The following is a 27,277-nucleotide window of genomic DNA, read 5'->3' on the forward strand; positions in this document are numbered from 1 at the left end:
ACTGTTTCGAAGCAGAGGACAACAGCGATGGCTCCCCCTTTTTCTGGCGTCACACAGCGCTTGCTAAAATGGCAGTTGCTGTCGCTGGGAGGACCGTAATGACAGCGCCTTCAAATTTTAAATTTCGAGTGAAAACGTTGCCCAGTTTCCTATGTGACAATAGTCATGCAGGGCCCTCTACTCTTAGTTACCATAATAAACTGGAATTGGTAGAAAGACCATGACATGTCCCCTTTAAGGCTGACTGAGAACGAACACATCCACACGCAAGTATCGCTTGTGCATGTCCGTTTTTCTTGTATTCCTTATTAATGCGCCTCCGTAATCACACTACGAAAACGGTACGTCATCGTTTTCGTTTATATAGGTCCTCATTCGACTTTGTAGCGCTTGATTTCTCTTAGATGACAGCATCACAACAAATGATGCATTGACTTAGAACTCCACATATTTGTCACGTGTTTTTTCTCGTTTTGAAGGCAATGAAGAAACGAAAGGACCAGTTAACGAAGATCTCAAATCAGAACGCCGATAGCGACGCGCTTCCCAAGATCGGAGACGCCAGTGGGTCGTTGTTCCTCGACATCATCCTGCTACAACACATGAAGGCACCTGCTTTGTACACGCTGGACGTCGTGAGGAAAGATGCAGAATCCATTATGTACGCGGTGAGTCGACTTCTCATCATTCCCAATGAATCACTACGTGTTCAGCGGTCGCACGTATAGTCTTTCCTGTTGGTCATGGAAACATAGTTAAACCAAAAGTTCCTTGTGGTATACATATGACTATACTGGTCTACATAAGAAACTTTAAAGATAACTGGAGAAGCGAAAAGGCGCCGCATATGAGGCATGCAAACATATCTGTGCAAGCGTGCGGTAAAAAAAAAAAGCTCTGTTACGTTGATCAAGGGTATGTAAATATCCAAGATCAAAAGAATGCGGGAAGTGGTGCATGCACACACGCTCTAATCGAAGAGCTGCAACGATGTCTTGATCACGGCCTCGGGAGACGCCGAGAGCAATGTGGTGGAATCGGCTGTATTCGGCGAGATAACTATTGAGTCTAGTTTTCGTAATCTAATTTATTAGAGAATATTAGATAATGGTGCAACGAACGTATACATGACGTTTGATGTTCGTCTTATTATGCTTTGAATGCACTGAAGAGAAAGAAGAAATAGTAGAGAAGAAAATTCGGCAGATCCCACGTACCGTTGGAATCGATGTTATGCGAAGCATGCGCGGATGGTGACATTGGCGTAATTTTTCACACTGAGCGAAAAGTTACGGGATGACGCTACAGAAATATGGAAGTGGTATACGCACACTCATATGTTTAATAGTCGGATATGTATTATACAGCCAGATGTTTACAGCTGCGTAACGATGGCAACAGCAACATGGGTGTTACGAACACCAGACGCGATAAGCTGATATGTAGTGCTTGTATTCTTCAATACTGGATAGCGCGAATCCAAAGAAGGAACACAGATGCACAGGACAGGGGTTTCTCGCAACTAAGCTTCAATCAGGAAAGTTTCCCTAGATATATACACAGCTGAGTGGCTCGCGCAGGCGCACTGCTCGTGCGTTACAGTTTCAGTTACAGTTGTTATGCTTATACTTGTCCGTTATGACGGAGAACGTATGCACGTTTCACGAACCCGTGTGTATGTGTAGAAGGGGTTCTTGACAGTTCTTGAACAACGTCGTCCCCACCGTGATCAGTGAGCACCAGCAGCTGGACCGGACTTGTTAATCGAATCTGTTCGTGATCGCGGCTATGAGTAGTCTAAGTGTAGTGAAGTACGAGGTACAGTGCAGCTCGTGGAAATCCGGGATGCCTGTTACGATAAATGATCTACGATGCCTCCTGGTTCGTGGACGCACCGGACTTGTTAATCGAATCTGTTCGTGATCGCGGCTATGAGTAGTCTAAGTGTAGTGAAGTGCGAGGTACAGTGCAGCTCGTGGAAATCCGGGATGCCTGTTACGATGAAATGATCTACGATGCCTCCTGTCGTGGACGCACCGGACTTGTTAATCGAATCTGTTCGTGATCGCGGCTATGAGTAGTCTAAGTGTAGTGAAGTACGAGGTACAGTGCAGCTCGTGGAAATCCGGAATGCCTGTTACGATGATATGATCTACGATGCCTCCTGTCGTGGACGCACCGGACTTGTTAATCGAATCTGTGCGTGAAAGCGGCTATGAGTAGTCTAAGTGTAGTGAAGTGCGAGGTACAGTGCAGCTCGTGGAAATCCGGAATGCCTGTTACGATGATATGATCTACGATGCCTCCTGTCGTGGACGCACCGGACTTGTTAATCGAATCTGTGCGTGAAAGCGGTTATGAGTAGTCTAAGTGTAGTGAAGTGCGAGGTACAGTGCAGCTCGTGGAAATCCGGGATGCCTGTTACGATGAAATGATCTACGATGCCTCCTGTCGTGGACGCGGCAGCGAAGTTATTTCATGCCCTCTCCACATCCAATCTGCCCTTCACGCAGTATAAGGACCAAGAGTTTTTGGGTCTTGATAAATCAATGAAGTCACCGGTAATGATGAGATATCTGGTTGGTGGTGGTGGTGGTGAAACTTTATTGCCCAAAAAAGATATCTGGTTCTCTCAGCATATTTATTGCAGGAAGCATTGACGTCGGTTTTTGCGTAGTCCATGTGGTCCACGTTGCGGACCACGTGGACGAGTGGATAGTAGCTGTGCGTCTTTCAGGGGTGTTCTGTATTGAGTTTACTCACTCTCCTTTCGTCCGAAGCGGTGGTGTGGTGGTTACGGTGCTCAGCTGCTGACCCAAAGGTCGCTGGTTCGATCCCAGCCGCGGCGGTCGCATTTCGATGGAGACAAAATGCCAGATGCCCGTATTCTGTGCGATCTCGGTACATGTCCGATGGCCAAAATTTCTGGAGCCCTTCGCTAAGGCGTCTCTCATAAACATGTCGTGGTTTTGGGACATAAAACCCCAACAATTATTATTATTAACATTTTCCTTGCGTGTCAATGTGTGTGTACGCGGTTACTGCGTTGGTTGAGACTCTCTATCACCTGTGGCACATACCCGCATACCTTTAACTCTGGTTTACGGGTATGTGGCACACGTGACTGAGAGAAAGGGTCTCATGACGTACGCGAAAAGTATTTCGCGTTATTCATGTCATGACCAGTGAATCGTGTGCGTCATACACCGATTCCCTGCTATGCAAATTTTGGTATACTACAAGTTATGGAGACGACCAGGAGAGCGCCCAGACGTAGGCGGCTAGATAGATAGATAGATAGATAGATAGATACGTAGATAGAAACGGCCAAAGTGCCTGAGGTTCGCTAAGAAATGCTTCGCATTTAAAAAGGCAGGGAGGTTAACCAGTTTAGGAAAACCGATTTGCTACCTTACACATGGGTTGAATACACTGAAACGCATACATGTAATATACAGACGAAGGTCCCATAGTAAAATATTGCAGCGGGACCCTAGGTTAATTAACGGCGAACATTGGTTAAAAAAAATCACCGACGATTACGATACTGCCTAATGCGAATTCTGAGCGCAGCTTCGCGTTGGGGCAACGCCAACTGTGTTTGAACTTTTGGCTTTCCACAGTCGTAGCAATATAACATTCGTTATATGTTGCCACAGAAACGCCCAGCGCTCGAGTGCTACGCATACCACTCTCTGCATTGCAGCTAGGCGTCGCGAATCAAGCGAAACGCCGAAAGCCCCGTTACGACAAGCGAAGCCAGCCGCAGGGCACGTGCTAGCCCTGCATGCGCGAGCTCCGACCGAGCGACCAGCGCACATGACGGAGGAAGAAAGCGAGGTTAGAGGCGCTCCGCGTTCGCTCTCTTTCTTCCTCGTTCGCTCTATCGGTTAGGCCGACGCCGCTCAACGCAGAAACTGGCGCCAAGAGCAGCGCTCTAAAACGCCAGGTCTGCGCAGAACGCACAGCACATGTCCCAGCGAAAGCTGGAAGAGCGACCTTCCTAGAGCCCGTTCAAACTCTCTAGGGGCAACTAATACAAGTACACATGGAAGGTATCCACTACGCCATAAATCATAATTTTAGCGAAGTAGGGAAGCACCCACTACGCCATTATTCGTCATTTTGAGGATAAGCGAGGTACCTGCTACACATCTCTAAGGCATTATGTGCACTTTGTTGATGCTGCATGTGGCTGATGACGATGAAGAATTATGGCTGAACACTTTGCAGGGGGTGGCAAGCTTTAAGCCACGCACTCGTTGCGCAATTAGCATTATGTGATGCCTGGTTCTGATTTTACTCTCCTGCCACGGTATATTAGATAGGTTAACGCGATTCCTTGCCCGTCATGACGCCTGTATAGGGTCTTTTTGCAAATGAGTTTCAAGCACCAGCGCGGTTCTGTGGTAGGATACTCGACCGCCGCGCAGAGGGCCCAGGTTCAAACCCCGCTCGATCCTGGATATTTTTTTCTCATTTCACTTTATCGTGTCTATCGGTTACGCCGACGCCGCTCAACGCAGGAACGGGCGCTCTTGTGAAGCACGTGGTCGTTCCTCTGAGATTACGGGTCGTGGTATCCCGCCGCTCCCCCCACTGTTGAGACTGGGGTTGAGTGGCCGGTACGAACACGAGTGGGTATCGTGCCCGGAGCAGTCATCAGGACAAGTTGAAGGAAGAAAATACTTTGGAGTACAGTATTTACATGGTTCCGATCTCAGTGAGCCGGCGCCGGCGCTCTTTCGTGCGCCGGATTAAACAACATGGTTAGGGTCCACCCCCTCTTTCTCCTCTCTACGCGGTGGCCTGGATTCCACCAATTTCGAAACACTGGCAGGAGCATAATGATGAGCACGTCTGTGCCTCTCAAGGTCAATGGACAGTTGACTGCGGTTGATGATGCACACCTGGGATTTTTGGGAAATCGGCCTGCTCGTTCAAGACGCAGCTGGACAGGAAAGAGCCAGGCAGGTACAACAGCGCCTAAGAGCTGCGCTCTAAAAATACAAATAAACACAGCAGTTTACATGTTTACAAAATGCAACAAAGAAATAGTAATTCAATGAAGAACAGTCATCAAGATACAATGTTTCAGTACATAAAAACAGTGAATATATACAAATTGCAAAATTATAAATATCACAAAGAGTTAAAGGATTACTGATACGAATTTTAAGTGTTTCCGGATTGTTGCTGTAAATAAGAACACTGGCGTCGAGAACTCTAAAAGTATTGTGGTGCCTGGGAATGCATCGAATATATTTTTAATACCGCTGCCTTAAAAACACTTTCGGTTTCGATGTGGAGGGGGCGGCTTCTAATTGAAGTGTCATCGCAGTGTGACGTCACGAGGAGAGAGCAACTGCTGGTGGTCCATATAAACAACGATGAGTGAATTGTGGTCCAGCGACTCAGAGAGCGATTTTTGCGATTTAGGATGCATGCAGGGCGCAGAGTTCGCAGACTCAGGGAACTGTGTTGACTCGTTCGGATAATGTGCATTGAGGTGGGGCTGGTTTGCAGACGCTCAGCAACGAAATCTTTAAACTCGAAGTGAAATATTTTATACGTGTTGTGTGACTCCGGCGTGTGGCGAGCGTTAACACTGCATACAAAGGAAACGAAAAATGTCCCCTTTGCGATGTCTCAGAATCGCCCAGTACTCCTTCAGACTTGAAGAAGCAAAGTCCGGTACCCAAATGCAAACATGAACATTTAAAAAAATACGAGACAGTATAATGAACGATGTAATGTGAGTCATATAAGTAAAAACGCAAACAGGACGAGCGCGAACTATCATGCGTCACAGCTCGACACTTGAAGCGCACTGCTGAAACATAAATCAGGGCGCACGAAACGAACGAACAGGTACACGCAGGACCAGCGCGAACTAAATGTCGCAGCTCTTACTTATTTCTATTTGAACAGCGCGCTCCTTTCGCAAACGCCGCCGCTGTAGCGAGCGAAGTGACCTTCGTACGCTCTGTGACTTCAGCGCGCACATCGCGGGGAAAGCACAAGACATACAACCCCCCGATCGCCCCCCTTCTTTCCTTGAGATAAGCGCGCGCTCCTCGCGCCATCTCGCTGGGATTGAAGAAACGCTTATAAGCGCCTGCCGTCTCTGTGTCCGGCCAGCGGTAAAGGGTGTGTATATAACGCTCGCCGTTACCTACCTGGAGGATCTGCGTTTTGTAGCGCAGTGGTTAGCGCCACGCGCTGCGGAGCGAGAGGTCCCTGGTTCGATTCCGCGCTTCGGAAGCATTTCTCTGAATTATTCTTCTTTGGGGCTTTTATATATATATACAGGGTGTCCCAGCTATCTTTAGCCAAGGGTTAAAAAATACAATATTAGAGGCAGGCGAGTGAAATGACTTGCAAATTGCTGACAGTCACCTGGCGCACCATAGACAAATTTTTGTTTTGTAATTAACTAATTTGTTAATTAGGATGATTTAACTAAATTGCTAAATATTGACTTTAGGCAAGAAATGCTGCTTGCAAAGTTCGAGAGCGTCTTCAGAAACCCCAATCGCATCATTTGCGATAAAGAAAGTCTCACGTATACTATTTTTTCCAAGCTGCAAAGAACGCCCGCGAAATACAAAAAGAACCACGTGACTAGCACGCTCGCACGCCGCGAGGATGCTGCCCTCAGCCGTGGTTTGAGCGAACGAAATCAGCTGCGGCCGCGACTCGGCGTCTCCGTTTAAGCGGTAGGCCGATAAGTTAAAGGTGGTTTCTTGGCCCGCGCTCGCTACAACTTGCACCGTCACGCGCGCAGCTGGCTGGCAACGGGCCAAGAAACCACCGCCCACTTATAGGCCTACCGCTGCAACGGAGCCGGCGAGTCCCGGCCGCAGGTGATTTCGTTCGCTCAAACCTCGGCTCAGGGCAGCATTCTCGCGGCGCGCGAGCGCGCTAGTCACGTGGTTCTTTTTGTATTTCGCGGGCTTTCTTTTGCAGCTTGGAAAAAATGGTATACGTGAGACTTTCTTTATCGCAAATAATGCAGTTGGGCTTTTGAGGACGCTCTCGAACTTTGCAAGCAGGATTTCTTGCCTAAAGTCAATATTTAGGAAATTAGTTAAATCGTCCTAATTAACAAATTAGTTAATTACAAAACAAAAAATTGTCTGTAGCGCGCAACGTGGCTGTCAGCAATTTGCAACTGATTTTACTCGCCTGCCTCTAATATTGTATTTTTTAACCCTTGGCTAAAGATAGCTGGGACACCCGGTATATATATATATATATATATATGCGGTGCATGACGGCGGCGACGGGGACGGACAAAAACCAGCCGAGACTGTTCATATAATTGCTATCGCAATAAAAAAGGCCATGTTTACCTGCACAAATGCAGATGAAGATTTGATATAGTGTTGGGTTATTGTACGAAATGCACCTTACATTGAACAGCAAAGAAAACTTATTTTTGCCTGGTGCGGGGGGGGGGGGGAAGAAATGAAAGCAGCGTTGGACAGGTCCGTTGTATCTTTCGAATGTTATATCTTTAATCCAGTATAGCTGTATTTTCTACACATGTGAAAGAGTTATGCACCTTATGCAGATGTTTCAGTGGATGACGTTGGTCACATTAATAATATAACCATCTGAGTCGACAAACGGTTGTATTGCTTACATTGCCAGTGTAATTCACTTAGGCGTCTTCTCCAGCAAACCTATATACGGTATTGTCTTTATTATGGTATACAAATTCATTGAAAGACGCAAGAAAATGGGTCATCTTGTGTATTTAACAGGCAACTTATTCGTCATTTCATAGTTACAAGATCAATTCGAAATATATGGCTTTAATTTGCGAAACTCTGAATCACTTTACAAAAACAAGCGAAGACAATCGCACAATACTGCTCCGGTGGATATTCAGTCGCTGAAATATTTCTGGGAATGTTGCAGCGCACGAAGCCGCTGGACAAGCGCACGCGAGAAATGTCACACCCGGACAGGGCGGATATCACCGCATGTGCTACGAAATATTTAAGCCAATTGCTGGAGTGCTACATGGTTGGAGAATAATTCAAAATTTTAAGCCTTATTTTACATTAACATTTGACCTGAATTCGACGTCCCGTACGCGTTGAGTACAATCACATCCTTTGTAACGCCAGTTTAGCGCCAGCGGCTCGATACTGCGTACACAGTAACGCTTCCTGCACAAAATTTTCATAGCTGGAGGTCCACAAAGCACTTGCGGCCATGGGAATGGGAATATTCAGCATCTTTTATTGGAATATCCACGACACGACGTGTCACACGAAGACATCGGTTATTACGCAATTTATTGGCACTGGATCGCAGACCCTTCAATCTTAGGGAGATGCATGATCCACTGCTAGCACCTACATCACCAAAAATGGCAAGGAATGGCAGTCAACAAATTGCTGGAATCGAGTGATAACTTTGTAAATTATTGAGAACGGGGATTTTATATCATAAGTAAACTCTCTGTAGCGCTTAATTTTGAACTGACTTTGTCAGTGTTACGTTCCCGGCTTCACCTACGTTCGTGCCAACATGTTCTGCGTCCGTGTGACTGTACTTTGTCTTAATTTAGAGTTGTTGTGTCGCTGGACATTGTGCGTCCGGGTTGTCTTCTAATCACTCCACATTAAGACTGACTGCGATAAGAGATTACATTAAGTGCAATTTTATGCGATTTCTTTCATGTCTGTGGCCTTCGCTATCTTAAGGTTTCTGTTTAAAGGAGTAACCAGTGGCATATCAAGGGGAGAGTATCTATTCAACATCCTGTATTAAAAATTATATATAACTGTAACTACTATGTATGGAATACTAACGATTCCCTTCGCATAGCTACTGAGCACTTGTTACGAGTGGCTTGTCGCTTGTTGGCAACCTATTAATTAGACTACATAACGTACAGTTCTTTGCTGATAGAGCTTTTACCGTTTTACTACCTGTCAATTGTCAGGACGAATTCGTGCAAATTCTCGAACGCGTTACACAGGCGAGGCTGTCTCGTAAAAGTATCGATTAGGTTTAAATACTGTCCATTGCATACGAAGCCAGTTGGAAGATAGAACCCCACAGTAGCTGCTTCTATATCCGAGCGTACGCGTGATAGCGAGTTATGTTTGGGGTCAGGAAATTTCATTGCGAGATAAAATGTCTTGTTAGAGACATGCTTGCGGTTTAGTTTTGTTCAGAAAAAGAAAACAGGACCACACTTTTGGCGAACTGGCTCATAATGTCGCTTATTATTACAGGGCAGTGACACGAGTACGTGTGCGATCAGCTGGTGCATATATTTTCTCGGCCTTCATCCGGAAATTCAAAGAAGGGTGCACGAAGAATTGGACGCTGTTTTTGGAGATCACGAAGACATGGGATGCACTCAAGAAGACCTCAAACGCTTGCAGTACATGGAGTGCTGCGTGAAGGTAGGATGCAATTTCACTTTTCATTCCCTCTCACAGTTGTAAAACATATTATACGCGTTATTTGTGAAAGTGTGGCTTTCTGCTGCCTCTTTGGCCCGCTATCGTAGATTACAGGCTAAGGCGCTGCGCTGTTGAGTTCTAGAATGCGGGTTCGATTTCTGGCCACGGCGGCCATATTTCGAGGAGGGCGAAATGCAAAAACGCCCGCTTAGCTTGATTTTAGAGCACCTTAACGAGCCGTAGGCGGTCAGTAGCATTCTGGAGTCCTACCTACAGCGTGCATCATTATCATGTCATCTGGAGCATAAAACCGCAAAATTATTTTTGGATTCCTTTTTGGTCGTACCCGTAACAAAAGTGTGAGACAGTGCGTACCATTGGGGGTTAGTTGCTTTGAGTGCGTTGCGTCGGCAACACTTGTTTCCCACACGTGACTCTTTATAGGGTTCTGAGATTTTTGTCGCGGACAGGAAAGTGTGAAGGAAGCAAGGACAGAGTTAGCACACCGCGTGCATCTTCGATCCAAGCTGCAACCGTTGTACCTCCTCTCCGAGGGCTTCTCTCTTGATCATTTAACGTTTCCCTTCTTCTTTGCACGTGGGTCCTTCAGTCGCCCGTAACTCCTTGACTCCCTTGCCGCTGCACGAGGTGGCAAGCCGGTATATCCACTGGCTAACCCCAGTGCCTTTCCTTTTCCTCTCCTTCTTCCTAGAGCCACCAGTTAAAGCGGATCCCTCGACGCACCTCCCCCCCCCCCTAAGGGCTGTCCCCTATCTGAGTGCGCGCAGGCCCTCCCGTTCGAAGCCCTTTGGCTTCGAAGCATAGTGTAAGATGGGTAGGGACACATCATGGCGGTCTTGCGAGGAGCAATGATTGACCAGATAAAGTAGCAACGGCCGCGCTCGTCAGTCCACTGAAGGCGTCAGCTATCTATCCGCGGGCGACGCAACTTCGAGATAGAAAATATTTTTTTTATCTCCCTTTGCTATAGTAGCTGGCGTTTCACGGGCAATCCGAATTCGATAACGTATAAATATGGTATTACATGCCAAAACTGCGATATCATTGTGAGGCACGCATTGTGCGGTACTTTGGATTATAATTTTGACCACACGGGGCTCTTCAACGTCCGGCTAAATCTAAGTAAACGGGTGTTACTGCATTTCGCCCCGTCTAAATGCGACCCCCATGACCGGCACTCGAACCCGCGTCCTCCAGCTTAGCAGCACGACACCTCACCTGCTAAGATATTATGGAACGTCAGAAATCAGAACTCACGGACAGACGGATCAAACAGACGGACACGCCAAGTCAGACCAGTTGTCGGCCGCGTGCCTGACCGCTATAGTGATCTACTTTTGCCTCTCGGCTCAATCATATCTGGCTCCTCACGAAACGCAGGTTGCTATAAGGGCGAAAACCTATATCGAGGCTGTATCGAGGTTCTCAATAATGTTGTGTCGAACAAACAAAGACGAGACCTTCAAAATTCCCCTTCTTTCGCTGATAGGTAGACGATGCCATCATGCAGTGGACGAACGGGTGGGCTCCGTTTTTGTTACTTCTATCTGCTCAGTTTCACCTCGCAAGCCAGCCGTGAAGTGTCCCCACCTAAATTGTACACTATACAGCAGGGGTCTCAAACTCACCTCAGCTAGCGGGCCGCAGCGACTAAAATTTAGTGCTGCAAGGGCCAAGACAGGGGAAGAAAGGTAGAAGCAGGGTGGGAGGGGGGGTATTTAGTACAAAATGTCAGCTAACATTTCCATTTGAAAGGCCTTTCCCATATCTAATATATGGGTCATTTCTGAAGGAGATTTGGCGCAAGGATTCCAGCAACATATTGATACGGATCTCTAAAGTTACTAAAATCTGGACGCCGATTCTCGGTTTTGTTTCACGGTGATGTATCAACACATGGTGACCGCAGGGGGTGCCCCGTGGAAAAAAATGCTTACACTGCACCCCTGGGCTGGTTGAAAAAAACACATCCTGCGGAAAAGCTGACACGGCTTGAACTGCTCAGCCAAATATTGCAGTCGTGCGCGCCGCGTAAAGACTACAAGTGGAACGCGAAGTTGCTGTTTTCTCAGGCGCCCTCTTTTCAAACACAGACCGGTTCTCACTCTCGTCGGTGGGCGGGGCGTCTGCCGATTGACGTCGCGATCTGCATCGCCGCGTCGCAAAAGACATAGCATACCTCATTGGCCGATATCCGACATAAATCGAGAGCGGAGTTCGAATCAGATGCGCTTCTTGCCACGGGGTTGCCGCCACTTGCCGGCGACGCGCACTCGCTCAGTACACGGTAGCCGCACTCGCGCACGCGATCACAGCGGGACAGCGATCGCGTTTCATGAACGCGCGCTGACGTAACTTCTTTCCCCGTGCCATCCCTCCCCGTGTAGCTTCCAGTGCGCTTGTCGGCACGAGAAAAGAGAGAAAGCGCTGAGAGCGTGTGCCAAACCCCCTGTATAGCTCACGAACATGCTTATTAAAAAATAATAAATGACACGATTCTACTAATTAACAAGAACTTGTGAATGAACGTTTTATTTATTGAGTTGAAGGCAGTTCATATTAGAAAGTTGTAGTGCATGATAATTTATGGCATACCGAGCTTTTAGAAATCACAAAAGGTTGAATGTAATTGGATATCTTCATCATCGAAGTTTATGGGCGATATCGAAACTGATCGCGCCCGGTGCGCACTCTGGTACGTCAGACCGGAACTACCCGTGACAACCAAGTGACGAAATTTGAATGAAGGCGCGTCGAGGCCGCATCTTTTCGTGAAAAGGGACAAGTCATCTTACTTGTGCGAGCACAGTGTCTTATTTTTGCGTCTAGTGTTTTGTACTTACTCGGTTTATTTCGAGCTGTGTGCAACTAAACCGCAATATCAACCTTTTCTTTCTCTGTGAAGCATAAAACTCAGGGCCATCCACTGCGGCGCTTATTCTTGCAGACAGGCGAAATATTTTTCGCGTCTGTTTGTTGTTTAAGAAGTAGATAAGCACTACACATCGTACGTAAACAATAAGCTCTCTACTTGTGCATTTCAGAATGCTTGTCGATTTTCCTGACCATTTTCTGTTTCGGCACGCCCTGATTCAAGTTTAGTCACTTCCTTGTCGCGGGTAGTTCCGGTCTGACGTAACAGAGAAGCCGCATTTCATGCGTGCCGGGCGCCGTCAGTTTCGATATGGCCTTTAAAATTCGACAATGAATATCTCTAACTACGTGCAACTTTCGTGATTGCTAAAAAATGGCTATGCCATAAATTATCCTGCACTACAACTTTGTATTATAAACAACTGCATCCAAGTCAATAATTAAAAAAAGTTAACTAACAAGTTTTTGTTAATTAATCACGTCGGTTGCACTTCACCTGCAGCAAAATATTTCCGCCTCGACAGGACCCTTAATATCACAGGACTGTTATGAAAAATTTGTATTGTCTAAAAAAATGCCCTGTACGTATACCCCACACCATGTTTTAGAGTGCGGGTAAGAGCTCAGACGAGGATGTCGTTCAGTGGGCCTCACTTTTTGGATACTGCAAGAGATTCCGGCTCGCGCAAAAAACGATACGAGAAGAGTGACAAATCAGGGCCAGTATTTTGTATAGCGATGCCTTTTCATGCTCTCCGCCCTTGGACGGCCTGCCCGCGTTATAAAAGGCATCAGTCGGCTGTGAGAAGTGGATGATAAGACTAGAATAAAAAAAAAGAATAACGCATCCCTACAAAATACCGAGCCAGGTGTGTCTAGCAGAAAAGAAAGTTCTATCAAAAGTTCAGTAAAGTTGAAAGTTGGGAGACTTGGTGACAGTTCATTATAACGTGTGAAGCAGCGACGGAGACAATGAATGATGAAATAAACGTTTATTTCCGAGACGGTTCTGCGCCTGCAAGCTCAGGGTCACTCTACGCGGGAGGCTCCCTTGCTCCAGGAATCCTCTGGCCGCAATCGCATCCCGGGCTCTGGAGACGAACTGTCGTTGGTCGTCCTGGTCCCTGGTTGAGATTCTGGCATCCGGCGTCTCTAGCAAGCCCGTAGCGACCGCGAACGTCAACGGAGACAAGCACAAGAGGAAGAAACGATTGGACAGAATAACCGCTGCATTCGCATATAGTTTAGCAAAAAACAAAGAAAGAAGGTTAATATACATACACACGAGGGTACCACGTGTAACAGTGACTTTCACTGATACGAAGTTTGAATTGATTGAATTCATTTCTATTCAAGTGTACAAAATTACACTTAGGAAACAGGACAAAATGCATTAACGCCTGACAAGGTCCTCCCACCTGTAACAATAGGAGTTTGCACACAAGCGTTGGCAGCATAAACGGAAGTAATTGAAAACCTGCATAAGGAAATATACAGAAAAGCAAAAGTGCATGCACAGCATTGAATACTTATAAAAAGCTAAAATAACATATTGCAGGTAAATATAAAATTGCAAACGTATCATTGTTGTAAACGCAAATCATTAAGCACAAATAAAAAGCAATATACACTGGACTTAAAGGGGTACCGACAACTTTTTTCGGATGCGAGTTTACTCTGCCATACAAATCTCCTCTATGCAGAGACGGCTCTGAGCAAATGTGAAGCTCAGAAAATGCTGATAAGACATTCTATTTTGATATTAAATCAATTTTTCCATGGCGCACCTTCCAACATCGACACTAGCTTGACGTCAGGCTATGGTACTAATTCTGGTGACTTCACGCAGCAATCTGACTAGTTGTGATGACGTCAAGTACCAAAACTGCCAAGATGGCCGCTTGTGCATCACCAACGGCATAGAGTTTCCTACAATACTTACTAGAGAAAACTCTGGCGCTAGTGCTTATGGGAGCTGCAACGCATGGCGCTTCAGCCACCATGGGAATGGTGGGTAGCACACGGATTTGTCTAAACTTCGTTCTTTCGGCTCAGTTTGGCTCCGCGTCGCCTGCATCCGCTTTGTCGCAAAACGAAGTTCAGCAAAAGTCAGCAGTTCCACTTCACCACTTAACCTTTTTAGGCTCACCGATTCAAATCTGGTCCCGAAGTTCACAACGATCCATTCTTTTATCTGAAAGAAAACCAAAACACAGCGATAAACAAAGTCACAAGTGCGTTCGAAGCCCGCAAGTACGAAGACTAGGCAAATCCGTCTACTACCCATCATTCACATGGTGGCTGAACGATCGCAACGCTAGAGTCCCCTCTAGTTAATTTTAGGAAACTCTATGACCGACGGAGCCAGGGTGCGGAGCGGCCATGGAAACGTCACTATATATTGTGCGAGCACGTGACGAGAAGCAAAAAAAAAAAACACAAAAACATTCACATCAGCACTAACAATAAAATTTTGCCGGAGCAGCTTTGCTGAACAAGTTCAAATTAAGAAGGAGGAGGCTACATGCACGAAATAAAGTGGTAGTGGACGCATTATTCATATTACACGGGCGTAAAAGAAAGATGATAAATCACACTTGTAACAGTTGGTGTATATACAAATATTGGCAAGGAAGCCAATACAAGGAAGTAATCAAAGAAATGAAAATACGGTACATACTATGCTATCAGCGCTTACGATTAAATGCTATGTGTATTTTGCAACATTTCTAGAAAGTCAACTGTACGCTGTTCGGCTATAAGTTGGTCAAGAGCATTCCATTCACGAATGCATCTAGGAAAAAAAAAGAATAATAGAATGTGCTATTGTTGCACGACTATTCTTGGAGTGTGTGATCATGTATGTGACGTGTTTCTCTTGTTGTCTTGGTTTCCACGTATCTTGCGTAGTCTACCTTAAAACAACTGTGCAATGACAAATACAAGAACTTCAGGCGATGAATTTGCGCTCGACTTTCGAGTGTGGGCAAACCTGCACGGCGTAGTAATTGAGTTGGGGAGTCGAGGCGAGATATCGGTTAAAAATAAATCTAATCGCTTTAGGCTGCACATCTTCAAGCGTGCTAATACCACTACCTGTGAAGGGGAACCAGATTACGTTCGCATACTCCAAGATCGGTCTCACAAGTGTGACATATGCTAGAAGCTTAGTGTCACGGTCAGCGTGGCGCAGCGTCCGCTTAAGGAAAAATAATTTCTTTAAGGCTTTATCGGCTATGGTTTCTAGGGGCACTGTCCAACTGAGATCGGAAGTTATAATCACACCAAGATATTTGTACTGGCTTACACGATGTAGCACGATGTTGCAACCGTAATGGAAGGGCAAGCGTGATTTCTTTTTTGTTACTTGCATCGCGACTGTTTTGTCAGAATTAATCATCATCTGCCAGTTAGAACACCATCACACAACGTCATTCAGAACATAGTGCAGTTCAATTTGGTTCAATCGCTGAGGCACACGGGACGTAACGTTCAATGTGTCAGAGACGTGATCATTGCATTGCACAAATTGTTGACGACTGGACAAACAGTTAGATATCCAACGGGTCACTGGTCCGTCCCCGAGTTTGAAAACCAGCTGGAAAACTAGCTTTTCATGGGGATCCCGGTCAAACGCATTTGAGAAATCCATAAAGATTATATCAATTTGGGAGCGTTGATTGATGATTTGGCCAGATCGTGGATTGTTTCGGTTAGTTGCGTTGCGGTCGATAGGCCGCTCCGATAACCATGCTGGCTGTGGTGTAAAAGGTCATTAGCGAGTTTTCGAATAGGGGCCTTTGCGAAACCCTTTGCGTGTGCTCGCTTTGGGTCAAGAAGGAGCTAAGAGTTCTCGAGTAGGGTATGCGGCGCATTGGACGCTCCCCCTATTTAAGGTCACTCTAGTCTTGGCCAAGAGCCGTCGCTTCAGCTGGTTATCGATTGTAAAGACGGACTGAAAGTAGCGGTTGAATTGGTCTGCCTTATCTTTTGTGTCTATCGAGGAGGAGGCGTTTTGGCCACTATGTTTACCACTTACATAGCGGCAAAATTTTTCTGGCGAGTTTTGATAGACTTTGCGAGAGTGGTACCAAAATAGTGCATTTTTGGAGAGCGTACTTTGCTTTTCAGTGTTTTTGATAAAGCGGCAATCCGAGCGGCATAGTGAACTCGTAATATAGACCTCTTAGCTTTCGTCAGCTTACTGATTTCACGTTTCACATGAATTATCTCGCGTGTGATCCAGGCATTATGCTTTCTTGTAATTTCTCGCTCTTTTGGACAAAGTTCTCCATGCAATGAATGACACGTGCCTCGAATTCTAACCATATATGATCCATCAATAAGGGTTGTCCAAGCAGAGATAATAGAAGGCAAGAAATTCGTGATTAAGATATGTTATTATTACGGCGTCGTCTGCTCTGTTGAATGCAAGAACATGTTTTTCAGGGCCATGAGGCCGAGAAAGACCAGATAGAGGCAGTGTGCATAGTACTGAGCTGTGATCGGATATACCGTCTAAGATATCGATGCGTGTCTCGTCTTCTAGAAAATGGTCCCTAACAAGCACAACATCTAGAATAGAGCTGGATCCGCACTGGACACGTGTGGGGACGCGTACCAGTTGTGTGAGGTTGAACAACGTATCTAATATGACGTCATTTGCAGCACTTCGCAATTTTTTTGGACGACCATCCTATTTCAGGAAGATTGAGATCGTCGGCCATGATGATCATACCACTCGTCACATGGTCGTGCATATAATCCAGAAGAAATTCCAGATAACTTGCCTAAGCATTAGGTGGTCTGTAGATACCTCCTACGAATACACCGCCTTATTGCAGCTGCAATTTGCACCACACCGGTTCAATGCTAGGGTTGCCCGGTAAGAAAAAGTAACGCAGTTCCTTCTTGGAGAAAACTGCCACCCCCCCTCCTCTAGTTTCCCTATCTTTGCGCGCAATCAAATAACCTGGCGGTGTGACCTCATGGTCTGAGATGTCAGAGTACAGCCATGTTTCCGTTATCTGTCCAAGTTGGCCTTTCGTTGAAATTTTCATCTAAAAATTGTATTGAATTTATACGCGATAGAGCCCAGTTGCGAAAACTGATGATGTGTTCACTGTCTATCATCTTGTTCACTGTCTATCATCTGAATAACATAACCTTTGTCTTGTGCACAATAAGTTCAATTTTACTTGCTGTGAGCCATTTGGACAGTCCAGCCAGCCACACATGTGTTTTGCTCGCTACAGAATTTGCATTAGACCAAGAAAAGAAAATATTTGTGTCATCTGCATATACATCACCATTGCGGGAGCGCAACAAATGTTGACTATATCGTTAATATGTGGGATAAAGAGCAGCGACCCCAAAATAGAGCCTTGCGGAACGCCAGTACGTATATCCATGTAGCTAGATGAAATACCATTCACACTAGTACATTGTACTCTTCATGACAAATCAAGAATTGTTTTCGGTAATAATGATGATTGTTGGTGTTTTACGTCCCAAAACCACGATATGATTATGAAGGACACCGTAGGGGAGGGCTCCGAAAAATTTTTGACCATTTGGTGTTCTTTCACGTGCACCTAAATCTAGGTACACGGGACTCTAGCATTTCGCCTCCATCGAAATGCGGCCGCCGCGGCCGGGATTCGATCCCGTGACCTTCGGGTCTGCAGTCGAGCACCATAACCACTAGACCGCCGTGGCGGTTGACCGTTTTCGGTGATCTTCCAAAACTGAAACTTCACAATCGCCAAGTGCAACTGATGCTTGGCTGATTCAATTGTCTTTTCGTTTAGTGATGTGGAAAGGGTTAAAACATTGTACCACTCCGAGCTGCGAATACAGTTCCTACGGGAATAGGTACTATCTGTGGTTAAGTTCTGGCGCCACTATACCTGGCGATCCAGCACGTTCCAACCGAATTCCTTAACTATCGCGTTCGTATTTTCGTATCGTCTTGTAAGTGCGGAGCACTTTAGGGGCCCGGGCTGTCGTATGCTGTCCTCGTCTCATGTAGATTAGCGCAACGCTGGTAAAACCACGTATAGCATATAGCCATCTGTGGCATATTGAGCACGCGCTCGCGCCAAGAAGTCTTCTTTCTCTTGTTCTTCGAGTGCCTTGATAATGATACCAAGTGCGGGGCACTTAGGGGCCCGGGCTGTCGTATGCTCTCGAATGCTGTCGGCGCTTGGCGTAACGCAGGCAAAACCACGTACAAAAATAGAAAAAAAGGAAGCAAGCGAGAAATAGAGAGCGATAGAAAGAACGGGAAAACATGAGAAGAAAAATGTAAATAAATAGAAATAAAGGGAGAAAAAAAGACAGAAGAACAGTAAGTGAGAAAAACAAAGAAAGAGAGGAGGGAAAAAAGAGAAAACCGAAGAGAAACAAAGAAGGCTCCGCACTTCCTTTAGGCTTGGTACCACTACTGCAAAGCTGCCTTAATTTTTTTCTTTTCACCTGACTCATTGACATGTACGTAAGTGAAATGGGTAGGATAATAATAATTGGTGGCGTTTTACGCGCCCTAACCACGACATGATCATGCGACGCCGTTGTGGGAAACTTCGGATTAATTTTCGTCTGCCTGAGGTTGTTTAACGTGCACTTAAATCTAAGTACCCTGGAAGTTCTTCGCAATTCGCCCCCAGCGGAATGCAGCCACCCAGGCCGGGATTCGATCCCGTGGAGATGGATAGGAGGAATGCTTGCCTTCCTGCCGTAAACCTTGTGGACCTCTGGTGTGTTCTCATTTAGCGTCATTTCTTTCCTTCCCCTCATATTAGTAAGGACGTCGACCTTTTGATACTAGAAACGACATGCGTGATCTGCATCTTCGATGCTTTATTGATTCAAGTACTATCAAACTTGCGCGCTCTTGTACTCTGAAACGTAAACCTTTGTAGGACGGTCATGATGCTTGCTTCTTCCGCTTTGCAGGAGACCTTGCGACTGTGTCCTTCATTCCCCTGCGTTGGAACTACCCTTGACCAGGACTTGACAATCGGTAAGGAACGCCGTGGGGTAGGGGGCTTTTTTTACTTTGAAGCGAATTTCATCAACGTATGTTCTCACTTTTTGTGTATGAATGAGCCCAACTATAGACTTCCCGAGTAAGTGAGGAGGGCTAAATATTTGGGGGAGAAAGATACTGGTATCCTGAAAGCCTATGCATCACCCAAAACGCAAGGAAAGTGGGGTTGGCAATGTATTTTCCACTATGCTCCAATTATAACTTATTCACAGACGCAGTGCTGAACTTGACATCCATCAAACGCCATCAAATCCACGAAGACATTAATAACAATAAGCGGTTTCTAAGAGCAAGTACTAGGAAAGATTGCCAGCAAATGTGTCGTTAAGGAAAATGATCGGTGAATTACAATGTCTAAGAACGAAAGAGAATGAAGAGCTTCGTGAACTGGGCTTCGCAAACTTGCGAAAAACGTCGTAAAATAAGGTCTAGAAGAACACCTACTTGGGCCAGTTTGTAAGGATCCATGACGGTACTTATAAGCGCAAAACCACGAGATGCACTTTGAGTGCTCGTCCTGTCTGCTTCTTCTTTCTTGTGCATCTTGTGTTCTTTTGCGTTTCTAAGCACCATTATGATTCGTAAGCTAAGTATCTGCCGCACGAGAACAAAGTTATCCATGCTCTTGCTTTTTAAACTCACTGCTTCCTTGCGCGCCGTGAACAATGAACGCAGCAGAGGCATATGGTGTCCCCAGGAAATTTAAGTTACAGCCTTGTGACAAGCGTCTGTTCACTCTGCATGCTGTTACTTGCCTGTATTCTTGACGTCTCGATATTAATTGCACTTACTGCAGCTGGATACATGTTCCAGGTTTAAACAGTGCGCAGCAGTATTTGCATGATTAGATGTCTGCTCCAAAAAACCCAGGGGCCGAATTCGCAAAACTTTTCCTGCACAAGAGCTCTTTGCTATCGACCTGTCGCTGGGTGTGTCCAGATAAGATCGAAACCGAGGTCCTGGTCACCATTCCCGATTTTGATAAAATTTACTGTAGGCCTAGCGATTAGACCCAGAACAATGGTTTCGAAGTCAGTTTCGCGAAAAAAAAAAGGGTTCTCCTGGAAAAAAAATACAAATTTTGGTCGGAAAAAAACACTTTACCGCCAATTTCGCAATTTCTGAAATTCGAGCGCACCTAGGGAAAGAACGGTGCACTTCTTGGTCACAATATTTATTCCTCTCAAAGAAAAAGTGAAATACAATCTTAAGAGTCTGCTGTTTCCCTTGCTTGTAGAAGCACTCTTGAAGAAAAAATCACAAACATGGCAAATCGCACAAAATAGCTGTATTTTAGACAATTATTGCTGGAAACATGTTAAAGTGAGGTTACTAAAAGTCGGTACATATTAACTTTGATATTTGCGCTTTCTTTTAAAATAAATTCCGTGGTTTTTTCTCACTCCGTTTTACTCGATAATATGGCTGAAACGTAAGGGATTTACCAAACAACGCCGAAGTTTGAAAATAGTTTTCTCAAAAAGACCTATTTTAATTTTAAAAAATACTTCTGAGATAAGTCATAGACGTCATCTACAATTATGCATAAAAATATTGCATTATTTTGGTTGCTAACAAGTTATACTGCTTCAAATGTGACCAAGTCAGCCTAGTGGCCGCACGGTTCGTTCGGTGCTGAAAATCGGGTATAAGTTTAAAATAATTGTACTCGACATAATCACAAAGCAGCAGCTCTACAACAACGACTGCGCAGCCAAGAGTCATAGTCCAGGAAGCTTTGTCTTACGATCATCCGCTTGACAAAGCCGCAGCAGCGGCCTCTCCATGCTGCGGACGTTCACATTACACGAGTGCCGCTTCGAATGCGGATGAGCTCGGCTTGCGCGCCAAACTACACTCAGAGGACGAACGAGAGAAGGAATGCATCACCGTGGAAGTTAAAGGCTATTAAGTGCCAACAAAAGCCATGTTATACAATGAAAACTCTGCCGGCAATTTAGCAGTGAGCGCATCCAGTAGTGCGCTCATGTGTTGCTTCCTCTCTTCTGATGGCCTAAAGATAATTAGGTTTACTCTATCAGCAACATATGACACAAAAGCAAGCCATCGACATCTAAAGGAAGCTGTCATACGTGCTTCCGATGGTCGAACAACCCTCACTGCAGTTGTTCTCCATCTCGTGCATCACGTGTGTCAGCCGGCTGTGAACAGAAGTGCCTCCAAGTTCTTTCCTTTATTACAGCGAAAGCTGTTATGAGATCATTTCACCGGCCGTTTTTGGCGCCGTAGTTGTCCGCCGCCGCCGCCGCCGCCGCCGCCGGTGTCGGTAACCAGTATCGCTCGAAATAAGAGAAAAAAACGAAATAAGAAAAAAATTCCACGATGGAACGAGGTTCGAACCTGGGCCCTCTGCGTGGGAGTCCAGTATTCAACCTCTGAGCCATGCCGATGCTTGAAACTACTTTGCAAAAAGGTCCTATACAGGCTTCATGTCGGGAAGGAACCACATTAGCATATGCAATATAGCGTGGTAGAAGAATAAAATAAGCACCAAGCGTCGCACAACGCGAATTCTGTAACCAGGCGTCACACAATGCGAATTGCGCAACGAGTAGGTTGTTGAATGCTTCCAACCCATTACAAAGGGCTCTGCCATAATTCTTCATCGTCATCCGGCACAGCATCAATAAAGTGCGCATAATGCCTTACATGCGGCTACCAGGTACCAACGCTCTCCGTAGAATGACGAAAAATGGCACAGTGCCTGCTGCCCTACTTCTCAAAAATTACAATGATTTATAGCGTAGTGGGTTCCTCGCAAGTGCACTTGGATTGGTTGCCAAGGAAGCCCATAAGCGCATGATCTATTTCCTCGGGGTCTCAGTAAAGTTCTTCACCCCCCCCCCCCTTCTCTCTCCCACGTCAACGTATGTCATACAGCATGACGGGAGAGGGAAACAGCGACAGGGCATCACACAATGCAAATTACATAACTGGTGGGCCGTTTAAAGCTTCCAACCAATTACAAAGAGCTGAGCCATAATTCTTCATCGTCATTAATCGTCGCGTCAACAAAGTTCACATAATGCCTTACAGACTTGTAGCTGGTGCCTCGCTTCTCCGCAGAATGGCAAATAATGGCTTAGAAGATGCTTCCCAACTTCACAAAAATTGTGATTTATGGCGTAGTGGGTACCTTTCTAGTGTACTTATATTGTAGCCCCATGAGAGCTTACAACGGGCTCTAGAAACGCCGCTCTTCCAGCTTTCGCTGTGACTGTGCTGCGGTTTCAGCGCAGGCCTGGCGTCTTTTTCCCTAGGTGCTCTCAAAATTTAGAAATCGCGAGATCGGTGGAAAAGTGTATTTTTTTTTGGCCAAAATTTGTATTTTTTTTCTTGAAACAAGAACCTAAGTATTTCTTTTTCTTGAAGCTAACTGCGAAACCATGGTTCTGGGTCTAATTCCCAGGCCTACAGTAAATGCCATCAAAATCGTTAATGGTGACGGGGACCTCGTGTTCGATCTTATCTGGACACACCCCGCTATCATTAACGGCATGCCCAGTATCAGGGTAGCCTGATGTTCTCTCCCACGAAAAAATAAAGCGCAAGTGTTGTTGTGAGTACGGGGCCTCTTTGCAAAGGAAGTGATAGTGCATCTATGTATCAGCATGTAGTATGTTCTGTATTCTTTAATTTTTGACTTGACTGCACTCTTAGCAAATGACCGCTTAAAACAACGCATATAAGGCGGAAAGTAGGTCAGATGTTCGACGCTTATAAATGGCTCTTTAAGCGGCCTACTTATACGGCTCTTCTATGCGGCCCCTGGCTAAGCGGCTCTTTCTTATGCGGCCTAAGCTTATGCGGCTCTTCCATATGCGAGGCCACCTCGTTGCCAGAAGGCTGTTTAAAAGTGGCCGCTTAAAGTAACGCATACCGTCGATTTGGTTAAGCGGTATTTCAGGTCAAATCTGAGCGGCTTATATACGGCTCAATATGCGGTCGAAATATATGTGGTACTTTTCGCAAATTTAAAAAAAAAAAAATAAATTCTTCTACATTGTAGTGGATCGTGCAGTGTTCCTCCTTTTTTTTCTTTTGTTCTTTTCAGCCTTCCAACTCATGAATATGCATTTACACATCACAAGAACACTGCACAGAGAGTCGCAAACCATGTATCAACAGTCAATACACACACTCCACCACGGGGATTTGAACTTTGAACCGAGGCCAAACGCGTGACAAGCAGACACTGTAACCACTACGCCACCGCACCACACGATCTTGGTGGACTTCCGCGGCTTTATATATGCACTTCACGTTATCTTGGACGATTTTACGATCGGCTACAACGCTATCATTTTGCATATATGACAGGCATCGTTCGCGTATAATGCGCGTGTATACGTGTGCACGACCTTAAGCGAACCCTCGCGGGCAGTCACAGTCAGTTTGTGTGTGGAATTATGTTCCTCGTCCGACGGCTTCCGCATCCCGCACGGAGACAGAGGTGAACAATGAACGATGCGTTTCCGAGTGCATTTCCATTTGCCGGCATCATACAGCAGCCGAACGTGCCCTGATGTGCAACCAGCCGCCAAAGAAAAGTTTTCTGCGATGTTTGACGCAGCACAGGCGGTGGAAGTCAGCTGATCTCATCTCCACTCGGCGAAGTACAGTCTCCCACGTCCTTCGCGAGCATCGCGTTGATGTCGGTGCGTTTATACGGACAGTATTGTGTAGAGGTTCATCTCAGGGAATCGGATTAAAACACATAATCGCTTATTCGCGCAACAGATGGGTTTGGTGTAGTGCAGCGCGTACGGGGCGACGGACCAGCTTTCAGAACGGGCGCGCTCATTTCTCTCCCGAGTATAGTATATACGATAAAGAAACGTCGTTGTTGAGTCGAAAGAACAACGAGCCTTCGCAGAAAAAGAATGCAGTCTCCCGAGCTCGAGGCTGACGGCGCCGACGAGCGATGCCGTGGAATTGCCGTGCTGGGGGGGACGGCGGGTCCGAGGTTGGTCGTTCTCGTGGTTCGTTCGTTGTTGACAGTTGGAAGTGATGCTCCCCTTGGCTTCCACAAACGATGAAACGTATAGTGCATGACTGGCGCGGAAAGAGCACGCATGAAATCGCTTGCATCACCCGTTAGAACATATGTTTCCTGCCAAGCGTCGCATGAAAAGAAGCTAGCAATGCTTGAAATCGAATGAAGTCACAATATGATCCAGCTTTCAAGGATAAATCCATGCTATTTCTTCAAAAGTCAGAAGTGGCCTGAAGGATTCAGAAGGATCATGTGAGCAATTATACTGAATAATGCAAAGATTAACTTGAAACATTCTAATATTTAATGGGCGCTGTTAAATCTAAGTAACAACCCCAAATTAAATATGCACTTGTTTTGCACCTTGAAGGTTAACATGAACGATAAGCTCTACAACATGCCTCAGTTGACCGCATATCAGTGCCGAAGAGCGATCTGGTGGAGGCCCTGTGTTGGGGAACATGGCAGGTTGAAGGTTGTTTTCGTATTCCACCCGTTGTCGACGAGTGAAAGTGATTCTTTCCTTGGCTACGAGATGTGATCGGAGCGACAAGGTCCAGTATTACTTCACTCCACGTCATCCAGTCGAGTATGCTTTCAGCTTAACGACGCTTTAATGTATAAACTAGCAAAATGCTGAAAGTGGCTGAACTCGGGCAGTAATCTTGACTTCTAGGAATAAATATTCCCTTGTCTTAAAAATGTGCTGTCAGTAGCATCCTGCTTGATTTGGATCATGGGACACGACATGTAAACGTATAATACTAAATAGTAGATATAGAGGAACAATTCTTATACTCAATAAGTGTCATAATTGCAAATAACAGCTGCAAATAAAAAGCATGCTATCACACTAATAGCACACCCATAAATGTTGAGCTTTACGTGTCCCAGTCCATCTCCCTCATGTTCGATACCAAGGGCGTAGCCAGAAATTTTTTTCGGGGTGGGGGGAGTCAACCATGCTTTATGTATGTTTGTGCATGCGTTTGCATGTCTGTCTGTATATATACGCAAGCAAAATTGAAAATTTTCAGGTGGGGGGGGGGGTGGTTGACCCCCCAACCCCCTTGGCTACGCCCCTGTTTCATACCATGTAGCTTTACGTGCACCTTTATTTAAATATCAGCTGTCATGCAACATCCTTAGCTTTGGCTAGTACAGCAGCTAATACAAACTGTGCTTGAGAATTCAATATTTATTGCCAGTACCAACACTAGCTATACGCAAAAACATTCTGTAGTAGTTCAAGCACAAGTGTTGCAGCTTTTTTTCAGAATTAGCAGCTCATATTGCGCTCACATAAGCATACAGATATACACGTCTAAATGTGCAGCTATTATTCTTTTTTACGAAGAACTGCGCGAAATAAACTGGCACAAGGAGAGACGCACGGACAAGCGTCTTCCTTGTGCCAGTTTATTTCGCGCAGTTCTTTGTAGTCATGAATTACCAACTTACCCAGTGATCTATTCTTCGATATTACCCTTTACATGGAGCCCACTTCCATCGCAGTTGCCGCGGCACACCATCTGTCAGACATTGTGCCACATGAAGGGTATTCGCATTAGTACTAGATTTGTCCTTCACTAAATGTTGAGACCTGAAATGTATTTGTTCTTTTTCTGGCATCATTTCAGAACATGACCTTTCCCTTGCAGTGTTGAGACATATCTTTGCAGTAAGTTAGGCATTGTGTCCAAATCCATCACTGTGCCAGCCTGGCATTTATGTATGCATGGGTCCCTCATTTCCATTCTGTGCTCCAAGCCCTTCCCTTCACCAATTACTGTAGAACTGTGGCATTTAGGTGTTTCATCTGACAATGCTAATTGTTGTTACATTTTGTGCCATTTCTTCGAGTACCCATGCCATTATTTAGCGCATTAAGTGAATGAAGGAACATGTTATGCTGCTGCACAGCTGCACACTGAGCAGAACAATGAGATGCAGAGCCATGAGAGAAAATATAGAGAATATTGTCACGGTACAACGCAAACACAAGACAGTGAAAAATTCTACAAGAGTACGACAGCTTGTTGACACAAAAAATGGCAGGCGCAAACATGTCTAACAAGACTGAAACTTGGGCTAGTTGGTTGTCCTTCATGATGAACCAGCAGCACAACCACACACGGACAGAGGAAAGGTACGCGAAACACAGCACTCTGTTGTGTGCCTTCTTTCCTATGTCCGTGTGTGGTTGCACTGCCGGTTCATTATGAAGGACAAACATGATGTCTTCGGCAAAATCCCAAAGACCCACTAGGCATTGATGTTCATTGATGTCGCCATTGTTTTTCCCACCTGCAGAGCACACACGTCAATACATATACAATAGGATGCATCGTAAGGGTTTTTCACCTATATGCTCTGTTGTTGGAGTAATAGGGCATTGTGTGAACAAAATATTTAATGTAAAAATGAAATCACCCTAATATATATGCCGTATTCCTTATTGCTCAATTCTGAACCTCCACGTGTTCCACTTCAGCACCTGTGCACATAATGGCCCCCTAAAGGATCTCGGCAGTAGTTTCCCTGAAATGGTTTTGAAAGCTGTTATTGGATCAGATTAAGCTAACTGGATCTCATGAATGTATCCTTTCAAAACAAATAAGGGGGTAGTCCACTTGTTATTTTCTAGCAAGCTACCTTAGCAATTTGGCCTTGAACGTGTGCACTTTCCTTGCAGTTGTGTCCCAAAAGCAGTCAGTGGCCTATCGGTCATCAGGTCATCAATAAAAATTTTCTTTATGAACAGTCTTACAAGTTCAGTAATGCAGCAGTGTAATGGATGTATCATTCTGACATATAGTTTATGCATTCAAATCTCTTCAGCTGAAATTCCTAAGCAGTTTCTCTATCAGTAATGACCACAAT

The 27,277-nt window shown here is 45.5% G+C and overlaps 1 protein-coding gene across 1 annotated transcript in view; it reads left to right on the forward strand.

Annotated features, from left to right (window-relative positions):
* Positions 1 to 482: 482 nt before the first annotated feature.
* LOC119393693 (cytochrome P450 4c3-like) overlaps positions 483 to 27,277 on the forward strand; it is a 43,563-nt gene continuing 16,768 nt past the window's right edge. Inside the window, exons 1-3 of the mRNA XM_049411381.1 lie at positions 483 to 668; positions 9,258 to 9,431; positions 19,284 to 19,350. Of these exons, the coding sequence (XP_049267338.1) occupies positions 483 to 668; positions 9,258 to 9,431; positions 19,284 to 19,350 (427 nt within the window). The remainder of the gene's footprint in view (positions 669 to 9,257; positions 9,432 to 19,283; positions 19,351 to 27,277) is intronic.

The sequence above is a fragment of the Rhipicephalus sanguineus genome, chromosome 1, assembly GCF_013339695.2.
Source record: "Rhipicephalus sanguineus isolate Rsan-2018 chromosome 1, BIME_Rsan_1.4, whole genome shotgun sequence".
NCBI lineage: Eukaryota > Metazoa > Arthropoda > Arachnida > Ixodida > Ixodidae > Rhipicephalus > Rhipicephalus sanguineus.